Source organism: Terrapene carolina, unplaced genomic scaffold (assembly GCF_002925995.2).
Source record: "Terrapene carolina triunguis isolate 2854851 unplaced genomic scaffold, T_m_triunguis-2.0 Scaffold66, whole genome shotgun sequence".
In the NCBI taxonomy this organism is placed as follows: Eukaryota; Metazoa; Chordata; order Testudines; family Emydidae; genus Terrapene; species Terrapene triunguis.
Window position 1 is genome coordinate 97,451,885 of NW_020664417.1, and position 20,699 is coordinate 97,472,583.

The 20,699-nt window shown below is 45.2% G+C and overlaps 1 protein-coding gene across 1 annotated transcript in view; it reads right to left on the reverse strand.

The window, feature by feature from the left end:
• SLC4A11 (solute carrier family 4 member 11) overlaps positions 1 to 20,699 on the reverse strand; it is a 170,534-nt gene that overhangs the window by 122,779 nt on the left and 27,056 nt on the right. The window contains exon 2 of the mRNA XM_026648175.2: positions 18,369 to 18,419. Within this exon, the coding sequence (XP_026503960.1) occupies positions 18,369 to 18,419 (51 nt within the window). The remainder of the gene's footprint in view (positions 1 to 18,368; positions 18,420 to 20,699) is intronic.

Sequence of the window (20,699 nt, forward strand, 5' to 3'; positions counted from 1 at the left end):
CCAGACTGCTCCAGCCCCGGCTCCAGCTCCAGCTCCAGCCCCGGCTCCAGCTCCACTCTGCCTCAGCACGGCTGCTGCTGCTGCTCTGCCTTCAGCTCCCTGGGCTGCTTCTCTGGCCTCTCTGGCTCTGGTTGCTGCAGCTCTGCCCCCAGGACAGGTCTGCTCTGCAGGCTGCGTCTGTGACTCTGCTCCCAGCTCTGACCTGCTTCCCGGCTGCTTGTCTGGCCCCTCTGGCTCTGGTGGCTGCAGCTCTCCTCCCAGAGCAGCTCTGCTCTCTCTGGGCTGTGCTCTGGCTTTGGGGCTGCAGCTCTGCTTCCAGCAACTTAGCTTGGGCCCCTGCTCTCTCCTTAGCTCGGCCCCACTCTGTCTGACTCAGGCCATTCCAGCTCACACTGAGGATGGGACCCCCCTGGCCTCCTGACTCCCTGATTAGCCTGCCCGCCCTGTCAATCAGGCTGACCTGGAGCATTGGCCTCTCCCCATTGTTCCTGGGGACTGTCAGTCTCAGGCTCCTGATTTGCCATCGACCCTTCCCCTTTTAGTACTGGGAGCTAGTCAATCAAAACACCCCCACTGAATGTTAGTAAGGGGGCAACAGTCCCCTTACACAGAGTAAACTCATAGATTGTTCGCCCTCTATAACACTGATAGAGAGATATGCACAGTTGTTTGCTCCCCCAGGTATTAATACATACTCTGAGTAAATTACTAAATAAAAAGTGATTTTATTAAATACAGACAGTAGGATTTAAGTGGTTCCAAGTAGTAACAGACAGAACAAAGTAAGTCACAAGCAAAATAAAATAAAATGCGCAAATCTATGCCTAATCAAACTAAATACAGATAATCTCACCCTCAGAGATGCTTCGGTAAGTTTTTCTCAGACTGGACACCTTCCAGGCCTGGGCACAATTCTTTCCCCTGGTACAGCTCTTGTTCCAGCTTAGGTGTTAGCTAGGGGATTCTCCATGATGGCTCCTCTCTCTCTCTCTTGTTCTCTTCCACCCCTTTATATATCTTTTGCATAAGGCGGGAACCCTTTGTCCCTCTGGGTTTCCACCCCCCCTCACTGGAAAAGCACCAGGTTAAAGATGGATTCCAGTTCAGGTGACCTGATCACATGTCACTGCAAGACTTCATTACTCACTTGCCAGCACACACATATACAGGGAGACTCACAGGTGAACAGCCATCTGCAGACAATGGGAGTCATCAAGATTCCAAACCATCATTAATGGCCCACACTTTACATAATTACAATAGGCCCTCAGAGTTACATTTTATATTTCTAGTTTTAGATACAAGAGTGGTACATTTATACAAATCAGATGATCATACTCAGTAGATTATGCACTTTGTAATGATACCTTACAAGAGACCTTTTGCACGAAGCATATCCCAGTTGCATTATATTCACTTATTGTCAAATTTTTATAAAACTATCCCAGTTACATTATATTGACTTATTATCAAGTTTTTATAAAACCATATAGACTGCACAACGTCACACCTACATCAAAAAAAACCCTCTAAGTTTACTTTTCATTGTCCTTCCCCACTATGAGAAACAAGTTAAGTACTTTATTTCCTCCCTCACACACACTTCACCTTCTACAAATGGTATAATGGACATGCTTAACCATTTCTACAATTTCAAATTATCCTACTCGAGGCAGGGCCGGCTCCAGCATTTCTGCCACCCCAAGTGATCGGCGGCGGTAATTGGGGGGAAAAAAAAAAAAAAAAAAGCTGTGATCGGCGGCGGCAGTTCAGTGGCAGGTCCTTCGCTCCTACAGGGAGTGAGGGACCTGCCGCCCCCGAATTGCCGCAGGTGCCGCCCCTCTCCCTTGGCCGCCCCAAGCACCTGCTTGTTAAGCTGGTGCCTGGAGCTGGCCCTGACTCGAGGGCTTCCAGAGGGCTCTGGGGGAGAATGTATTATTCCCAGGACCAGATAATGTTTTCTGCTTGGTTGTCAAAACAGCAGCCTTCAGGCAACCCTATTCCCCAGCTTCTTCCTCACAGTTCACCATGATTTACCTGCAACAGCTCATGGGAGAGGGAAAACGCAGAGACGATGCATGAGGGGGGCATATAAGGTCACACAGCCCCACCAGATTTCGGTCAGGGTTTCCCACCTGGGCCCTCTCCCTGTGCAGCAGCTCCTGGAGCTTGCAAGCTGCGGCCATGGGGAGAGGGAGCAGCAAACAGCTGAGAGCTGCAGGGTGGGGTATGCCTGGAGATTGTGACCAAGGTTGCCAATTTTGGCTGGACGTATTCCTGGAGGTTTCATCACATGACATAATCTTTAATTAAAGATTAATCTTTAATTCCTGAAGATTCCAGGACAATCCTGGAGGGATCCTGTATCCATCGTAGCATTGCACTGTGGTGGCTCCATCAGCAAATTTTATTTAGGTGGTGGAATGCCCAATTAATCTGGACAGTCTTCCCACAGTTTCTGATGCAAGTCCATCCATTGCAAGGTAATTTTGTGGATTGAAACCAATCCAATTTAGACTAACCTGTCTGTGTCCATGATGTGGTGTTAACGCTTGGAGGAGACAAAAGCTAGACCTCCACTGCTTGAATTTAAGCCAGTGCCACTTATGGACATTTTGGGAGAACTTCATGCCACCGTCTCTGCTTTGAATCCTAGTCTTCCCATGCAGATGGGGGCCAGTTGGCAAGTATTGAGTCTTCGGCTGGTTGAAATTATCAGTGCCTCCTTTGAGGAGGGCAGGCTGTCAATTGATTTAAAAGGAAGAATGTGTTTGGCCTGTGCTCAAGGAAGGTCATCTTTCGACACTGGCAATCTAGCCAATCGGTATCTAATTGATCATTTTTGTTTAAGGTTATAGAACAGGTTGTGGCAAGAAAACTCTCAGAGCATTGAGATTGAGCTGGTTTCATTTAACTTTGTCAATCAAGGCACTGACCCAAGTCAGGCACAGATACTGCAATTTTTATGCTGGTTGATGATTTCACTGCTGGAATGGATAATACCTGGTGTCCGTGCACATATCATTAGCTCTATCAGCTGCCTTAGATACTGTGGGTAATTAGGTGCTGTTGACTCATTACAGTCCCTGGTGGAAGGTGGACAGGGCTCCCCACAATTGACTTTATTCTTTTCTGTCTGACAGATACTCCAGAAGATTGCTTGGGGCAATTGCTATTCTTCCCCAAGTTGCTTCCTGGTTCTTTGTTGTCACCCCTCTTATGCAATGTGTGCCGTTGAGGAGAGCCTCGTAAGGATTTATACTTGGGTTACAATGGTTTAAGTACATTGTTAACTCACAGCTTCGTATCTGACTCGCCCAGCCCAACGGAATGTGGTTGAGTGTCTTCCAATGTTTGAGTGCAACTGAGGCATGGATGGCCACAAGCTGGTCGATACTCAATTCCAGATAAGACTAAGCCAATTGCAGTGGGCTAGGAAAGCAATCAGATAGTAAGGGTATGTCTACACTGGCAGAGTTATATCACCACTCAGAGAGCGCTGAAGGGAGACAACTGTGTGTACACACTGTCAGCTCCCTGTGCAATAGCGTGTTCACACTTGCAGTGGTATTCGGAGTGGTGCACTCTGGGCAGCTACCCCACAGAGCATCTGTTCCTCTTCTGCTGCTAAGAGTTGTGGGAAGGTGGAGGGGGTCATGGGGCGTCCTGTCCCAATGCCCCATGATGCATTGCTTCGTATCCAGCAATCCCTGTGCTTCCGTCTGCATTTGGCGCTATCTTTCAAAGGGTTGTGTACTGCGCACTCTGCATCTTTGGTCTACAGGAATGGATCCCGCACTGTGGACCAATATGCTGCTCACTCTCACTAACATGTCACGAGTGGCACTGGAGTTATTCCTTAAACTACAAAGGCAAGAGGAGTTCGACATTGATCTCACCATGCGTAGTAGCTACGACACGAGATTGCTTGTGGCATTCACGCAGGTGCTGACCACAGTGGAATGCCGCTTTTGGGCTTGGGGAACAAGCACTGAGTGGCAGGATCACATCGTGATGCATGTCTAGAATGACGAGCAGTGGCTGCAGAACTTTCAGATAAGGAAAGCCACATTCGTGGCACTGTGTGATGAGCTCGCCCCAGCCCTGAGGCACAAGGACACGAGAATGAGAGCTGCCCTGCTGTGAAGAAGCACGTGGTGATTACACTGTGGAAACTGGCTACTCCAGACTGCTACCGATCAGTCACTAACGAGTTCGGAGTGGGAAAGCCAACCGTTGGACTCGTGTTGATGGAAGTGTGCTGGGCCATTAATCGCATCCTGCTCTGAAAGACCAGGACTCTGGGCAACGTGCGTGACATTTGCACAAATGGGCTTCCCTAACTGCGGAGTGGCAATGGACGGCACACATATTCCAATTCTGGCACCAGACCACCTAGCCATGGGCGTTTCACGGACGCAGGCTGGTCTAGAAAGGTGCATGACACATGCATCTTTCGGACCACTGGCCTGTTCAGGAAATTGCAAGTGGGGACTTTCTTCCCAGACTAGAAGATTACTGTAGGAAAAGGTCAAAATGCCCATTGTGATCCTGGGAGACGCCACCTACCCCTTAATGCCATGGCTTATAAAGCCATACACGGGGCAACTTGACAGCAGCAAGGAGCGGTTCAACAACAGGCTGAGCCAATGCAGAATGACTGTTGACTGTGCTTTTGGCCGTTTAAAGGCCCGCAGGCACTGCCTATATGGGAGGCTGGACCTGGCCGATGACAATATTCCTATGCTCATAGCCGCATGCTGTACACTCCATATTTGTGACGGGAGGAGTGAAAGCTTCACTCAGGGCTCGACCGCAGAGGCTCAGCGCCTGGAGGCTGAATTTGAACAGCCAGAGAACAGGGCTATTAGAGGGGCAGAGCGCGGGGCCATAAGGATCAGGGATGCCTTGAAGCAGCAATTTGAAGCTGAAAGCCACTAATATTTGTTGCTATGCTCGGGAGTGCAGTGCTTGTAATGCTAGGAGGTGATTGTGATTGGTGCACTGTGAAGGTTTCAGAAAATTGCCTGTTTCTTTTCAGGGTTCTGTTTGCTTTCAACTAATGGAATAAAGATTGCTTTCAAGCCAAAACAATTCTTTTATTAAAAACAATAACCGGAGGAGAGAGAAACAAAAAACAACCACATCAGCACTGAGGGGGGTGGGGGAAGGGAGGGTCCCAGGAGGAGGTGGGGTCCCGGGACGGTTAAAGATTTGTGTACGTCCAGGTATCATATGCAACCTTGTCCGCTGGAGTACAGTGCAGCTGGTACAGTTGTTCAGCAGGGCTAAACTGCAGAGGGATGGGTGCTGAGTGCAGTGAGTACTGGGAGTCTGCAGGGCTGGACTGTGAGGGGGGAGACCAATTGCAGCGCTGTAATCGACCAGGGTGTCCACACTGGCACCGCGGCACTGCATCCCCGGCGCAGAAAACTGTACACCTCCCGTCAGGAGGTTACAACGCTGCAACTGCGCAGTTTCTGCTCACGAAGTGGCCTGGCAGTGCGTACACCTCAGGAGTTACACTGCAGAACGCTGCTTTACTGCGCAGAAACTTGCCAGTGTAGACAAGGCCTAAGTGAGCACAGAGCAGCAGTGGTCAGTCCTGAAAACAAACAGAGGACAAGATTTTGGGAAGGAAGGAGGATGTGATGGTTGACTTGGTGTAAGTTCCAACCCCATTACTGGGAAGATTTGGAAGTGAGGGAAGGAAGCAGAGGGAGGATGGTAGATGGCGGGGACATTCAGATAGAGTAGGGAAGACCATGGCCAGCTTTCATTAAAAAAAGGTGAGAGGTCAAGGAAGAAGTAGAGGGAGGTCAACCGTTAGAAAGGAGTGGGGTTTAAGGGGCAGGTGAAGGGCAGACATTTAGTCTTGGTGGGGATCTGACACGGTAGACAGATGGGAGGCTATTAAGACTGGGAAGGAGTGACTAAATCATGCCAGAGCTTGTTGATCTTCTGTTGAAAGAGACAGCAAAACTGAGGGGATGGCAAGTAGAAGGGGTGGGAGGGTTTGAAGAGGGAGTGGAAGCAATGGGGGGGATGTGGAATCCATGAAAACAGAAAAGTAACGTGAGTATGTTTTTGGCAAGGCAACATATTCAGCCTCAAAACTCATCCCACTACAATCACCTCCCTGATTAGAAAAATGTCCAGTTTCATCATTCCTCCGTCTTCAGAGCAAAAAGGGGGGGGGGGGAGGAGGGTGGAAGCAAACAAAACTTGGTGCCTCTTGAAATTTTACAAATAAACCAAAACACGTTTGGATTATAAAAGTCTCATGGAAAGTAACAACACAGACACTATTTGAGCAGGTTTCTACTTTTTCTCAAAATAAAAGCCTGTGGCTTAGGAAGCCACAATCACTTGGGATCCCTTAATCAATTGATTGATGCAGACATAACACTTTCCGTTTCCTTTTTTAATTCTTCTTCAAATCCATTCACATTTTGCCCATGATCTCAGCTAAACATTTTTTATTTTCCTGTTAGCTGTCTGGCAGGCAAATACATTGCATTCTCTCCCAACTCTGTAGTTCAGCAATTGATTAGCAAGAATTTACTGAAAAGTCTGGCAACAATCCATCCCCAAAGGGAGACCCAGTGATGTTTCTACTTTGTTTGCAAAAAAAATGCAGATGAGGCTGCAGGAGGCAGCAGAATCTGTTCAATTATCCTGGAGTTTTGATTTTTGTTTAACGATGTTTTGGGATAGGGATTTTTGGTGGTGTTGTTGCAGATTTCAGCTGCCTTAGATGAGATTTATATTTTCACACTGGAAAATATCCTACCAAGCTTCAATACAGAGAAGCAATTTTGTGTCTTGCACAAAACCATAAAAAAAAAAAAAAAACAAAAAAAAAAAAAACACCAACCACTTTAAACAAAAAAAAGCAAAAAATTTTGCTGCAAGAATAAAAAAAGAATTTACATCTAATTTGACCTTGACTTGGGGAAAAAAAAAAAAAAAAAAGATTCAGACTCTGCAATCTCTAGTCAGACACATCAAACTTCAGTAAGTCACAGCTTGTCACTTGTACCGATCTACAGCATTTTTTCTGAATTGTTCCATCAAAGACACCATCGGTACCAGCAAAATAACTGTGCCAGTGCTTTGAAGATGGGTCGTGCCATGTAGAGCTGAAGTATTGTCAAAACTGCTTGATTGAGCCTTCACTCCAACCCGCGTAAAGGAGGTGGCACGTACGTCCTTTTCCAAAAGAGCCAAGAAAAGAAATTGTGTCTCAATCACCATTCTGTCAAATGCCTTCCCTGCTCCTACTTTTCACCTTGGAGGGAGAGGAGAGTAATTCACTGCTGCCCTTGTGCCAGGTTAGCTCTGCCCACCCCTCTCCTCTCTGCTCACGGTGGGAGAACCTGCTGTCCTCTGATCTCCCCTTCTCACCTGAACTCATGATCTAGGAGGTCCTTATTCCCCCTCAGTCTACGGCTGTATAGACACACAAAAAAGCGGTGTTAAAGAACACTGCAACCTTAATCAAGTCAAACGCTCCAAAGCTAGGAAATGCCTGTGTAATCTTAGTTTGGCCCCCTGGTAGGTATGCATTATGATACGGTCTTTAATTACAGGATCACATGCGATCTATCCCCCACAGGACCCCTGCCTCATTCAGAGCACAGGATGGGTGGTGCTCCCTGAATGAGCGCCTATTCAATATTTTGTTTTCTCCTCATTGTTCAATGTATGGCCTCAGGGCCTATTTACTGCAAACTATTCAAACCCTGCTCTGAAGACAGAATTATTATTTTCCTCATGGGCTTTTCCATGGTGCTCATCAGTATAGTAGCCAAGTGCTCCACAGACATAAGTTAATTTATCTTCACAACACCCCTGGGAGGTATGGGGGGGCGCTATCCCCATTTGACAGATGGGGAGCTTGGAAACTGAGGGACAGAGTAAGGTAAAAAAATCTCCACTAAATTTCAAGTACCCAATTTCAGACACCTAGGATTTGATTTTTCACAGTACTTCGCATTATACAGCGCTTTGTATGTTTAAAGTAAGCTCCCATTAACTTTACTTGCGGACGTGAGTGCTCAGCACTTCTGCAAATGAGATCTCAGGTCTTAAGTCAAGCACCCAGAAAACAAAGAACACACAGTTAGTAACCACATGGGAAAAGTCTGGGGTCCTGTGGAAAAAAATAGTTTGTGATCATGTAATTATATGGTCATGTAATTAAGAATTGTATCATAATACAGACGCACACGGGGGCTGAATTAAGGTTGCACAAGCAACCTTAATTCTGGCATGTCCTACGTTTTGACTGCTTGTCTTTCCTATCTTAGTAATGTTCTTGTAATGTAGTTTTTGGGTGCAACTGTCTAGGATTTTAAAAAGCAAAATAAAAAAATTCCTTTGTGTGGCATCATAAGGACACCCATATGGGTCACCAGCAAGGTTGGAATCTTTAGATCTATTGCACAAACCTCTGTCACTCGAGCTAATGGAACAACTGACAGCAATAGTAGGTTGTCATCCTCTATGTGGATCAGCACTAGAGGGGAATGATGCACACAATTTTGCTAGTGGATTTCACAGATATTTGCTCTCAGCAGATGAACAATCAGGCTCAGGAATCATGGGTTCCATTCCAGGCTCTGGAGAGGGTATGCTCTAGGGTCTCTCACATTCTTGTGCCTATCCCAATTTTAACTCCTTCTGCCCCATCCTCTCTAACCTGTCCAGTTCCCAGTCCTGTCTCTTCTCCAACACTGACTCCGTGTCCCAGTCTCCACTCCTCAGGCTTCTCATCCCAGCCCTAGTCTCCCAGCCCAGCCAGTTCTAGGTTCTGCTCTGGGCTTACTGTCCAAGTCCAAATCTTCCCTTCGATTCCCAGTCTCCTCCCCTCTCCGCATCCAGTCTCAGTCTCCTTACCCAGCCAGTCCCCAGTCTCCCCCCGCTTCCCAGCTCCTTGTCAGGTTCATCATCCCTCCTCCTGCCCACATTCCCCACACGGTTTCCTAGTCCCCGTCTCCTCATCCAGCCAGTCCCAGTCTCACCAGACTTGGTCCCAATCTATTACTCTTCCTCTCCCCTTGTCTAACTTTTTTCCCCTCTGCATTAAAATCAGATTGCTTCCTCCTCCATGCTCCCTGGCTACCAGCAGAGGGGGTCATTGAGAGCACAGAGATAGGCTACCTGCTCTCAATTCCAGTGCCCGGCACAGAGCAGCCATTATAGGGAAATGTCCCGCTTTGGCCCTTAGCCCTGGCTGGAGCATGCACAGTTCTGTAGGGATGGCACATGCAGTCTGGTCACAGGTAGGAGCTGTAAGAGACCCGAGCCTGCTCAGTGAGGATGGAATCCTAGGAGATTTTAGCTGCTAAAAAACAAGTCTCTACTGAGCACATGCAAACCATAGGCGCCGACTCAGCTCCCAGCACTTGCGCCGCAAAACAACTGTTTCGCGCGGCGGGGAGGAGGGGGAATGCGGCGCGCTCGGAGAAGAGGCGGGGCCGGGGTAGGGATTTGGGGAAGGGGACCAATAGGGGCAGGGAGGGGGCGGAGACTTTGGGGAAGGGGTTGGAATGGGGGCAGGGGCGGGGAAAGGGTGGAGTCAGGGCAGGGGGGCGCGATGGACCTTTGGTCTGACCCAGTATGGCCGTTCTTATGTAAGAAAGCTAGCGTCCCTGCTAACTGCACCAACTTAGTGGGAGGTTTTCACAGGCACAAAGGGCAGCTAACTGCCCAATTTCCACTGAAAATCATGCTTTGAAAGTCAGTGGGAGTTATGCACCTAATTGTCCTTTATGCCTTTGAAAAATCACAGCCTTAAATTCTCACTGTGAGAGGTTCTCGTAACAAGACTACTCTCATCAATAATCGCTTCATTTTACATGCCAGCCTATTTGATACGTGCTGCTAGACCATAGCTCATTTAATGAGATCCACTTTCAATATAAAGTCCTCAAAAAGTGGGTGTACAAAGTGCAAGTAGAGAAAACATTGTATGATCCACATTGTAGATATCAACAGTTGGGACTACAAGTGTGTGAACTACACTATAGCACAAGCAATTTAAGGGCTGTCTAATGTGAACAGGTCTATTCCCATCAGTGTATTGGGCACAATTCTAAACAACATTAACTGGAGCAGGCAAATGGCACTGAAGGGAGAACAGCATTTCAAATGATCAGTCATTTCTCCTTGTAGCAAGATTTAGATGTTGCACTACACTGAGAATATACATGCTAAGTAAAGACCGATTTTTGTGACCCTATATTTAAAAACTGACATCTTGTTTACATATGCAACTTTCTCCCTAGTAATTACATTTGTGGGGGGTGGGAAAGACGAGAAAAAAAAATTGATAAACTGTAAAAGTTATGTTGTCAATATCTACACAGGAGCTGTAAAATTATGGTTTTGTTTTCGGGTGGCATTCGCATGGTTCAATATGCTAATGATATGAATATTTAGGCCAATTATTGAAAAATCCCTTTCAAGTTACATTTACCCTCAAGCAGTCCAAGCAATGTACATTTTACAAATATAACCCTGATAACAAAAAGAATTTAACAGCACAGTGTTTAGAAGCACTTGTGTTCAACTAGCAACTCAAGCTCGACGATGCCCACTCTGATCATTTAATTGAAGTCTTAGGATACATGGCGTTTTTCTTACGACACCAGCTCCTGCATTCGTGCAATTACATAAGAATTTCAGTGTTTTGGGTTTTTTTTTTTAAATAAACTTCCAGCCCTCGTGGTTGGGAGAAAAAGCTTGAAGAAATGGAAATGCTAGAAACTCAAAAACCAGAAGACAAATATAATACTTTTGGGGTTGTTCTTAAGCCACTCGTGATTTTGGGAGGCCCGGATAATTTCTGAACACTTGAGGCTGGCAATATTGAAAGTTACTGATACAACACTTGCATTGTTAAGTTTCAGATAGCTTTTTACGTTTGTTTCTAGGCAGACAGCATGGACTGCAAAATACAGGGTAGTCCCTCTTTGTTGATTTGGCAAACTAGCCTTTGTGGTACTGCGGCCAAATATTAAAGTAGCAGTATCAACTCTGTTCTTGTTTTAATTTAGCAACCCAGATTGGTTTTTCCCCTAAAATAGGAATCGTTTCTCTCCGACATCACTACTTGGGATGTGTTTATCATAGATTCCAATTCATTAAAACAAACAAAAAAAAAAAACCATTGGGCTTATTTTTATGGTTTCAAACTGTAAACCTCACACACGCGGATCAGTTCAGTTAGGCTACAGCACAGTTTCTGTTAGTATGGTTGATAATAAAAAGGACTACTCTGAACCAAGTTCATTACAATATGAAAATGGTTGTGAAGCAGGTTTCTGCCCACATGGGCAGATCCCTATTATTCCCACATGACAGCTGTGTTAAAATGGAGGTAAGGTTGAAAGTATGCATCAATAACTTTAATAGGGATGCCAACCTTCCAGGATCGTCCTGGAATCTCCAGGAATTAAAGATTAATCTTTAATTAAAGATTATGTCATGTGATGAAGTCTCCAGGAATTCGTCCAACCAAAGTTGGCAACCCTAATAATTTAAAGATAAAACACATTAAAAGGGAAGTTGTAATTATCCTAAAACCAAGCATTGTTAATCCAGGGAATTCAGAGTTAAAGTTACACTTAAAATCCAAACGTAATAAAAGTTAAGAAATGCATAGTTAAAGGTACCTAAACGAGCTTAACTCTGCCCCATAGTGATGCCAACCATGATCACATGGTTAAAGACATTTTAGTGTTTATGGTCTCAGATTACATTAAACTGATTTTTAAAGACACATCAGAGTTCTTTTGCTAAGTCCATATTTTTTCCCTTTGTGTCACTCAGGACAAAGAAAAGATTGACAGATGCTAAACTGCTTAAAGGACCCAATTTTTAATTAATTTTAGCTCAGAGTAATTAACAGATTTCCTTGTAAATGCTCAGAAAATTTGTTCTTTGCTTGGAGAATGACTGCTGTAAATTCAGGGAGATGACACTATATTGTTCATACAAAACAAAAAAGAATGAATCCCTGGTTTTAAGTGCCAAATGGAATTCAACTTTACCTATGGAGTGTCGTGTCCTGCATCTCCACACTGAAAACGGGATTACAAAACTATGCAGGCTCAGTATCGTCTCCAACAGGTAGGCAACTTTCTGCTTTCTTAATATTAGTAGGAGAATAATCAAAGGACTTTACAGACAGGGAAGAATTTACTTTATACATATGTTACCAATTCCCTCTATTTTGTATTCACCGCACTCCAGAAACAAAGTTTGTAAAAAAAAAAAAAAAAAAAAAAAAAAAAAAAACCCCCTCTCTCACACACACACAAACACAAAAAAAAAAAAAAAAAAAAAAAAAAAAAAAAATCTTTTCTGATTAATTTCCAGTTTAAATAAAGTCTGCAAAATTGGCAGGAAAATTTACCAAATCAAGCTACAGATTGTACTCACCACACCCTTTGTCATGATAATGGAGGATAATGAAAAATACTTCTGACATTCTACCCAGCAGCCGTAAAGAGAAATGTTATTTTTCCAGCTGACTCCCCACAGAAACTAGACTTAAAACATTAAAGCAGTATGGGGGAGATTAATACAAGTCATAAAAAAAGTTAATGATTGTGTTTACAACTGCATCTGCCGATCTTAAAAGAACAAACGTTAAAACTTTGCTTTACTAGAACGTTAAGCTTTACTTAGCTCCATGGGTTGAGACCTTCCCTAGCAGCTCTGTCCCAATTTAACTTCCTAGAAAATTAACCATAACAACCCCCTAACAGGTAACTATGCTATATGGACCTCTGGACTGGGGAAGCCCTTTAGACAGCTTCAGTGTGGAGTTAAATAAGAAGCATTTCACTTCCATTTCAGGGCTCTCTTCCCTCCAGAAGTAATGGGCTATGTCTGTCAATCCCCAAGACCCATAGCCACTTGGGGAAAATGGAAAAGATAGTTAGGGAAGGCACTATTTCCCCATGGGTTTGAAGATGGCTATTTTAACAAGGAGGCTTATGAGATACTGTCTTGGGATGAATGGTTTTTCTTTACTACTGTACAGCCATGATTTCCAACCCTATTGCAAGGGGGGGGGGGTGTTTTGTCATAAAACAAGCCAGATGGAAATGCAAAGTTTTCCCTGCTGCCTTAATAATAATTCATAACAGACTTGAAAAAAACTGATATGCTACTACAAAAGAAAGAAGGCTTATCTGAATACATTCCAGTATTCTGTTATACAGCTAGTTATCGAAGAAAACTTGTAATTAATCTAAGTAATCAATGGGTGGTGGGGGAGGGGGTTTGTTTGTTTTAAACACAGCAGTGTACAAAGTTTCAGCTCTGTACTACAAGGCGCTAAATTAGAAACCTTCATTTTAATTTATAGCTATCTTAGCAATAGGCCCTAGAAATAAAAATCTGTAGCAAGACACGCAAGCGGATTTCTGGCTTGTCATCAGCAGTTGTGGTGCATTCGCGGCTGGCAAACAGACGTTGTACCCGGAAAATCCAATTCCCATTGTGAAAGGATTCATTTCAGTATGGCATTTAGATTAATTTCATGGTTAGATAAAACTAATTTTTTAAAAAAAAAGCAAAACCATGACACACATTCCAAACTTAAATACAAAACCGAAAACACAACAACAAATAGATAAAATATGTCCAAAGATCCCCAGCCAGGCAAGTCCCTCCAGCAGAATTGCAATTTATTGTGCCAGCAAAACCAATTAATAAATCAGCAGAGCAAACAATAAGATTCACTCTGGAAGGTGAAAGTTGTGTCGTAGTACTTGCTGACCCAGCTTTAAAACAATGCCAGGTTTCAGTTATTCCATAGAATGTTAGGGTTCCTCCTTTTAGGATTTATAACCCCTCACAATTAAACCAAGATTCTCTTCAGATAAAATGAAGATGCAGTACCACCACATGTTGCCTGATCATTTAAAAAGTTAATTATGTTGGCAAATAGAATTAGCATTAGTAGAATATAATTGTGTTAAAACTAATCCGCTTACAGTGAAAGTTTAGGTATCTGTACCCCTTTTAACAATGAGCAGAACTACAAGGTTCCACTAGGAAAAAAGACAACTAGCGTAATGAGTTATTCTGAACACTGCTTGCAGAGCTGCATTTCATCAAGATTCTAATTATCTTCAGATTTGGACTTAGTCTTTACAATCACTCGAACAGACATTTCAAATTGCCAGGAAGGACTCTAATTGACATGAAATCTCACTCAGGATACCAACTGGTCAACTCAAAAATACAATCTGTATCAAACACTGTTGCTATTTGCCAGATTAGAACAAAAAACAACAACAACAAAAATACTGATGCCTATGGCAAAAAAAGGAAAGAAAAAGAAAAAAAAGGCAATGCAACAGCAGTGATAAATTTATTTAGTTAGTTATTTAAGTATTTTACCAGCAAGGAAGAGAGAGATTTTTATAAATGTCCCTTAAATCTGCTCAGTTTGGTATACAAGTCAAAACACAATGTTACTGTTAAATACCAGCATACTGTACTTTGAGAAAATTGGAATTTATTTCTCATTTTGCCAGCTTGCTCTTGACTCTGCAAAGCTACTCGTTAAAACTTTTGAAGAATATTTTATCCTCGTTTCTTATGCACACACCCCAATGATACTTAATCCCAGGTCTCAGCGGTAGTTTTCTTTGAAATTCTCCCAGTCAACATGCAGGACCACAGAATGTACAAATCTCAATGTGTGCATGAAGGATGGGTTCAAAAGTACTAGACAGGAGCAGATGGCTATAAAAGGGATAAAAGGTATTGGAGAAATTATTGGGAGTTGGGAATATTAAAGACTCAAGGGAAGAATCTGTTAGAAAGTATTACTCTTCCCGTGGTAAAGGCCTATAGATCCAAGCATCGATCCACGCAAAATTACGCTTTCAACTCAATGGAGTTAAAAACAGTTGCTGTACTGCTAGAAATAAAGAATATCAATGTTTTCATTTTTTTTAAAAATTATAACCTAGAAGGGAAGAGCAGAAATATTTGGCTTGGCAAGAGGGACTATCAATTTGTCAGATCAGTATCTTAAAGATGAGGTGAAATAAACCATAAGCCAATGAGATATTGTTATCCCTAATTAAAAGACAATGTTGAAGGGCTTGGGAACGGGGAAGGAAAAGACTGCAATTATACCTAGAGATACTATCAACAGATCATTCCAGGATGGAGATAACAATTTGTGTTCCAGCTCATGGTTATGAAATCTAAGTAACAAAAAACACGAATGCCGAAGTATTGCTCAAGCACAGCGCAACAAAAAGGTCCTTAATGTATTGAAAGAAGTAAAGGAAGTTGCTGGTACAACAACGGGCAACTTTAGCTATCTCAGTATTAGCTGGTCGAGTGACACATTGGGGCATGGTTTGGAGAAGCAAGTTAAATGAGAAGCCTGCTTTACAAAGCCATTTATATTAAATGGAAAGGTGACTCACTTTAGAGGGAGGAAGTGGGCTAAGGAATTTCAATATGGCTTCCTCTAAATTGAGTTGTAGTTCAGACTCTGCCTGAGTTTCTGGGCAAGTCATTTAACTTCTGTACACCTGTTTCCCCAAACATGAAAGGGGGCTAACAAATCTTTCCTCCCTCACAGGGTGATGAGAAGAAACACGGTAAGGTGAAGTAATATCTGTAATTGGACCAACTTCAGCTGGTGGAAAGGACAAGTTTTTGAGCTTCACAGAGCTGTTCCTAAGGCCTGGGGACAGGAACATGAGCGCATAAGCTAAATAGAAGGTAGGTCAGATTGTTAAGCATAAGGGGCTCACACATGTTGTTAGAGACCACTTAAAATGAAGTGGGCAATAAAAGGTTAGATTGTTAAGCATAAGGGTTCACACACCGGGTGATGCAAGGATTAATGCTTGTAAAACTCTAGATAAGTGCTATGATGATTATTATTCCTAAATTCTGTGCAGGAGGTTCACTGTGATCACATCACAATTAGCGCAGATAAGAATGTGATTCATCTAGGATTAGCAGCAAAAGTGAACTTTTAAAAAAGGTCAGATTTTATAACTGTACGGCTAGGAGGAGGAAAATGACTGACAGGAGGTTTAAAGGGCAAAGTAACAAAAAAATCCTCCACCTTTACAATTATAATCAGCCTGGATGCAATATAATAAGAGCATTGTATAAAAGAACCACCTACAATCAAAACCAGAGAAACCTAACCATGGGAAAGAAGAGACTGCATGATTAGCTCAAGTCCTTGGGTTTCTTAGAGCTGGAAAGTATCCCCTATGGATGGAGGAGATTAGTTAACAGTGTAGTGCAAAAAGAACGGTCAGGACACAGTGTGCTCAAGGGGACCATGGGCCATCCGGAGAACAAAATGCCAGGAGCCTGCCTCCAGCTCTTGGAGATTGCTGAAGGCGGCAGATGAACTAAAAAGCTCTAGTCTTAACAAAATTCCAGAAAAGTCTCTCTGTTTTTGGCATCTGGAGAAAGAGGCTAATGGCCCTTGGCATCTGTTGCCACTGCTGGAAGCTGAATGCCCTGAAAGGGGACGTACTGCTGGCACCAGGGAAGGTGCTCTTCCTTTTCCTTCCGTGAGGTGAAACGCTCACCTCTGCCTCCCCCGCTGCTGCCACCCACATCCCCGAGCCCATGCAGTTGGGATGGAGGCTGACGGGGGAGACCTGGGCCTGGGCCTGCAGAGGCCCTTGGGCCCCAGTCACAGATCCTGCAGGGTGGGAACAGCGACACCCGGGCGGGCTGAGCTTGGCCAGGCCAGTATAAAAGTCCCCCAGGTTCTGCTCTAGGGCCTGCAAGAGGCTGAGGACCGCTCCCAGCGTGGCCAATGCTCCCAGCCAGGGCCAGTTTTCCCAATGGCCCTTTCCAGGCAGGTTGGCACCAGCTGCCTGGGGCTCAAGGGAGGAGCAGGCCCCAGCTCAGTACCTCAGGAGATGCTCAGTTCAACCACAAAGGGACCCACACACTGGCAGGTAACAGCTCCCACCCATAGGGCCCCCGCAAAGCCACTCAGGCTGGGGGCACTCATCCCCCTTGCAGAGGGGGTGATGGGCTCCTTCCCATTGGCAGAATGGGGGGGGGGGGAAATCGCTGTACCCAGGAGCCCCCAGCACAGCTGCACATCTCCAGTCCCGCATCCAGCCCTATGCATTCTGTATCCACAGCCCATGCCAGCCTGTACCCTCCGCCTGGCCCTCAGCATCCCCCCTCCCCCAGTCCGCCCTTCCCAGAGGGGCTCCTAGCCCGTGTGGGGGCAGCACCTCGAGAGCCCAGACATGATGGAATTGAAGCAGCGGCTGCAAGGAGAGTCCAGGGGGGCAGCAGGGCCCACCGGGGAGGGGTGAGGGACAGCAGGTGGGGGCTGGATACTGACACAAAGCTGGGCAGGTCCCTATGCTTGAGACTGAAGCCCCAGCAAGCTCTCGTGGTGCTACCAAGAGCAACTCCGAGCCACACAGCGCCTGAGCTGCGACCGCCATCTTACCTGCCCTGGTGGTGGGGAGCATCTGGGGAGGGGGTAGGAGTGCTTCCCCACCAGCCTGGCTGGGGGCCACTCCCTGCTCCTCAGAGCCCCGGCTTGTGGCCACCGAGCTCTGCCGGGCAGCCCTGCCAGCCGCATCCATTGCTGCCGCCACTACCGATGGAGGGACCCAGGGTGGAAAGCTCATCTGGTGTGGAAACAGCAGGCGCATGCAGGCCTCTCAGCTAGTGCTGGTTTCTCTGAGCAGGGCACCAGTCGCTCCAGGCCTCAGCTGCTATAAGACTGCCCAGATAGGGGGCAAAGCCCCAGTATCTTCTCCCAAGGGAGCCTGGCCCCAGCCTGAGAGGCCCTACAATGGGAGGTGGGGCGGTCACAACATACAGCAAGCTCTCAGCTGTGCTAGATGGGGGAAAGTCTACTGTCCCAGAAATCTACCACCCGAGGCAGCCGCCTAGTTTGCCTATAGCAAGAGTGACCCCTGGATACTGACCATGCTGTATCTGGCATATCAAGGGGGAGGAGAACACCCTGAAACAGAACAAGACAAGGAACCACCCAAGACTGGGACATGCACCGAAAATCTGAAGATACGGATATTCAAAGCAGTAAGGCATTAGCATCTATGGGACTGGATTGTACAGACTATTTGTAGCACTAGAATTATGCAACATTCCTTTCATCTGTACAAACCTGGGTTCAAACCCAGTTTAGGTTATAAGTGAAATGGATTTGATACGCCATCTGTTGCAGAGGATTTTCAAAATCAACCTACCGGTAGTTATTTTTCCACTGATACAGCTAGGTCAGTGTGGTAGGTTCTTTTATATGCAATATAACATGCAACAAATGAGTAGAAAAGAAATAAAATTATACTTGCCAGTCTCTTCAAAAAAATACCCATTTCTGGACATCGCTGCCGGTGGACTTTCTAAAAAAAAGAAAGGGAAAAGATAGATTAAGTCCAAGTGTAAGAACCGTAATGAATCTGAATACTTGGGTTTAACTGCTTAGCTCATCATCATAAATGCTCTCAGACAGACGGAAGAAGAAAATTATTACAGACATTAATGATTTATTCTGGTACTGACAAGTTTAACCTTTTGTTTATTGACTTCAACATTTCCCAGAATGTTCAATACTGTCACCATCTCCTGCAAAAAGCGTTTAAAAAAAAAAAAACCCTCATGCTTCAGCTGTCCTGTGTGCGTTTAGTGCTTCCAGCAGAAGATACTACATTAGTCAACATCTGCGCAAGCCTAATTACATCGGCGTGACATGTCAGATCTGAAGGACCACATGGGTGCAAGTATTAACACAAAAGTCTGCTAAGGGACGATCCTATTAAAAGAGTAAATAATGGCATCCAGACGGTACGTACAAATATGGCACCGTACGCTTGGATAATTAATTCTAATGAAACCTTCACTTAAATGAGCTTGATTTTACAATCTGTTCTGCTCCTTTTAAACAAACCATCGGGACACCTGAACCAGAACTTTCTCCCGCATGACAAACACGCTCTTGTCTTCCCCTGCCCGCTGCCCAACCCTGGATATAGCAGACAGATACCGTTTGTTCCAACAGGGTCCCAAAAAAGAGGCAATGTCACACTCACATGCAAACAACTGGGAAACTGAACTGATGTCAGGAATGGGTCCCTGCGTACCCGTGCTTAAAACAGTTGACTTGCCTCTATGGCTAGGTTTACCTCATTATCAGCAGTTACACAAAGTATGATTAACACTCGGCAGACACCGGACAAAAGGGTTTAACAGCCAGCTGAAATTTGCCCCATCAGTTCCGAATGATGATGTGGGCTAGCTGCCTACTCTTAGTCATGCATGTGTAATTCTGGCATTTGGGCCAAGTCGAATTTTTAAACCCACCCTAAACAGTTCAGATTGCTGGTTTAGGAAAGGGCGACCGCTTTTTCAAAAGGTGAATACAGGACACATGCAGGAGCCCCGCCCCCCTACCCCTCCTCTTCCCTGCCGAGGCTCCGCCCTCCGGCCCAGCCGGAAGCCAAAGCTGGGGGCCATGGTAAGAGCTGAACTGCCCAGGGAGCCCGGGATGCTGTGGGGAGCCCAGACCCCCCCACCTGCCCACTTCAGCCCTACCCGGAAGAGACTGGCACCGCCCCTGAGCCTGGGGCAGGCATAGGGCGGCGCTGCAGGGAATCCAGGACAACTGCTGTCCCGGAGTTATTCAGCCCAGGACCGGGACTTGAACTCTGCATTTTGGGACTGTCCTGCCCAATTTGGGATAGGTAGTCACCCTAGTTTAGGACCACTGAGGACCTTCTTTATACCAGGGACTGGCCAAGGTGTAACTCTTCTTCAGTTCAACTCACCATAAAAGGTGTGGAAATGGAGCTCTAAATACTCATGAATACATTAAAACATTCACCTGAACAACACTTCACATAGCAGCCACATGCAGTATTTGAGGGTCAAATTCACTGGTTTGTAAATAGCGGTGTAAGCTAGTCAGAAGACAGGTGAAAGAGGCAGAAGGGCATAACCTGCAGTGATCTGGCATTCAGCAGGTGTGCAAAACAAGTGCCATAGACAGAAATTTGGGCCTATGGGTATTAGAGATGGTATAAAACAACGTGAAGCAGGTCTCTTTAATTTACAGTATAGGATCCTGGTACTTAATTTTCCTGCTACAAATACCCTACCCATCACCCTTCTCCCACAACCCACATGGAACAGAGGTTACACTCATTTTGCACAATTAGGGCCAACTCTGCTGCTGGCATAACTCCATTTGACATAAGCTGAGTTACGCCAGCAGAGACTCTGGTGCATTAAATGCCAGAAGGATACAAGTTCGGTTACTTCACTGCTTATGTTCATTTTCGAACCAACTTACATCCAGCTTGTAACTTCACCCCATCAGTCACTGCCAAATGTCTCTCAGAGACTTCCATTTGGCTCCATTTGCTCCAAGTGTTCATACACTTGGGGCTATTTAAAGAACACAAGTTAAAAAGGATGAACCCAGAGACCAGCCCAGGACAAAGCAGAAATAACCGTGTGCTTCCCCAAGAGGGAGAGTGAGGAGTAAGAAAAACGATTGGGCTGCTGGACAAGCAATGAACCAGGGTCCAAAGATGCCCCCAAAAAGAGTCAGTTGTTTTATCCAGCTGGGAGGGAACGGGAAAATATGGTTGTTATGTTAATGACTGAAGGGTGATTTAGGAGCT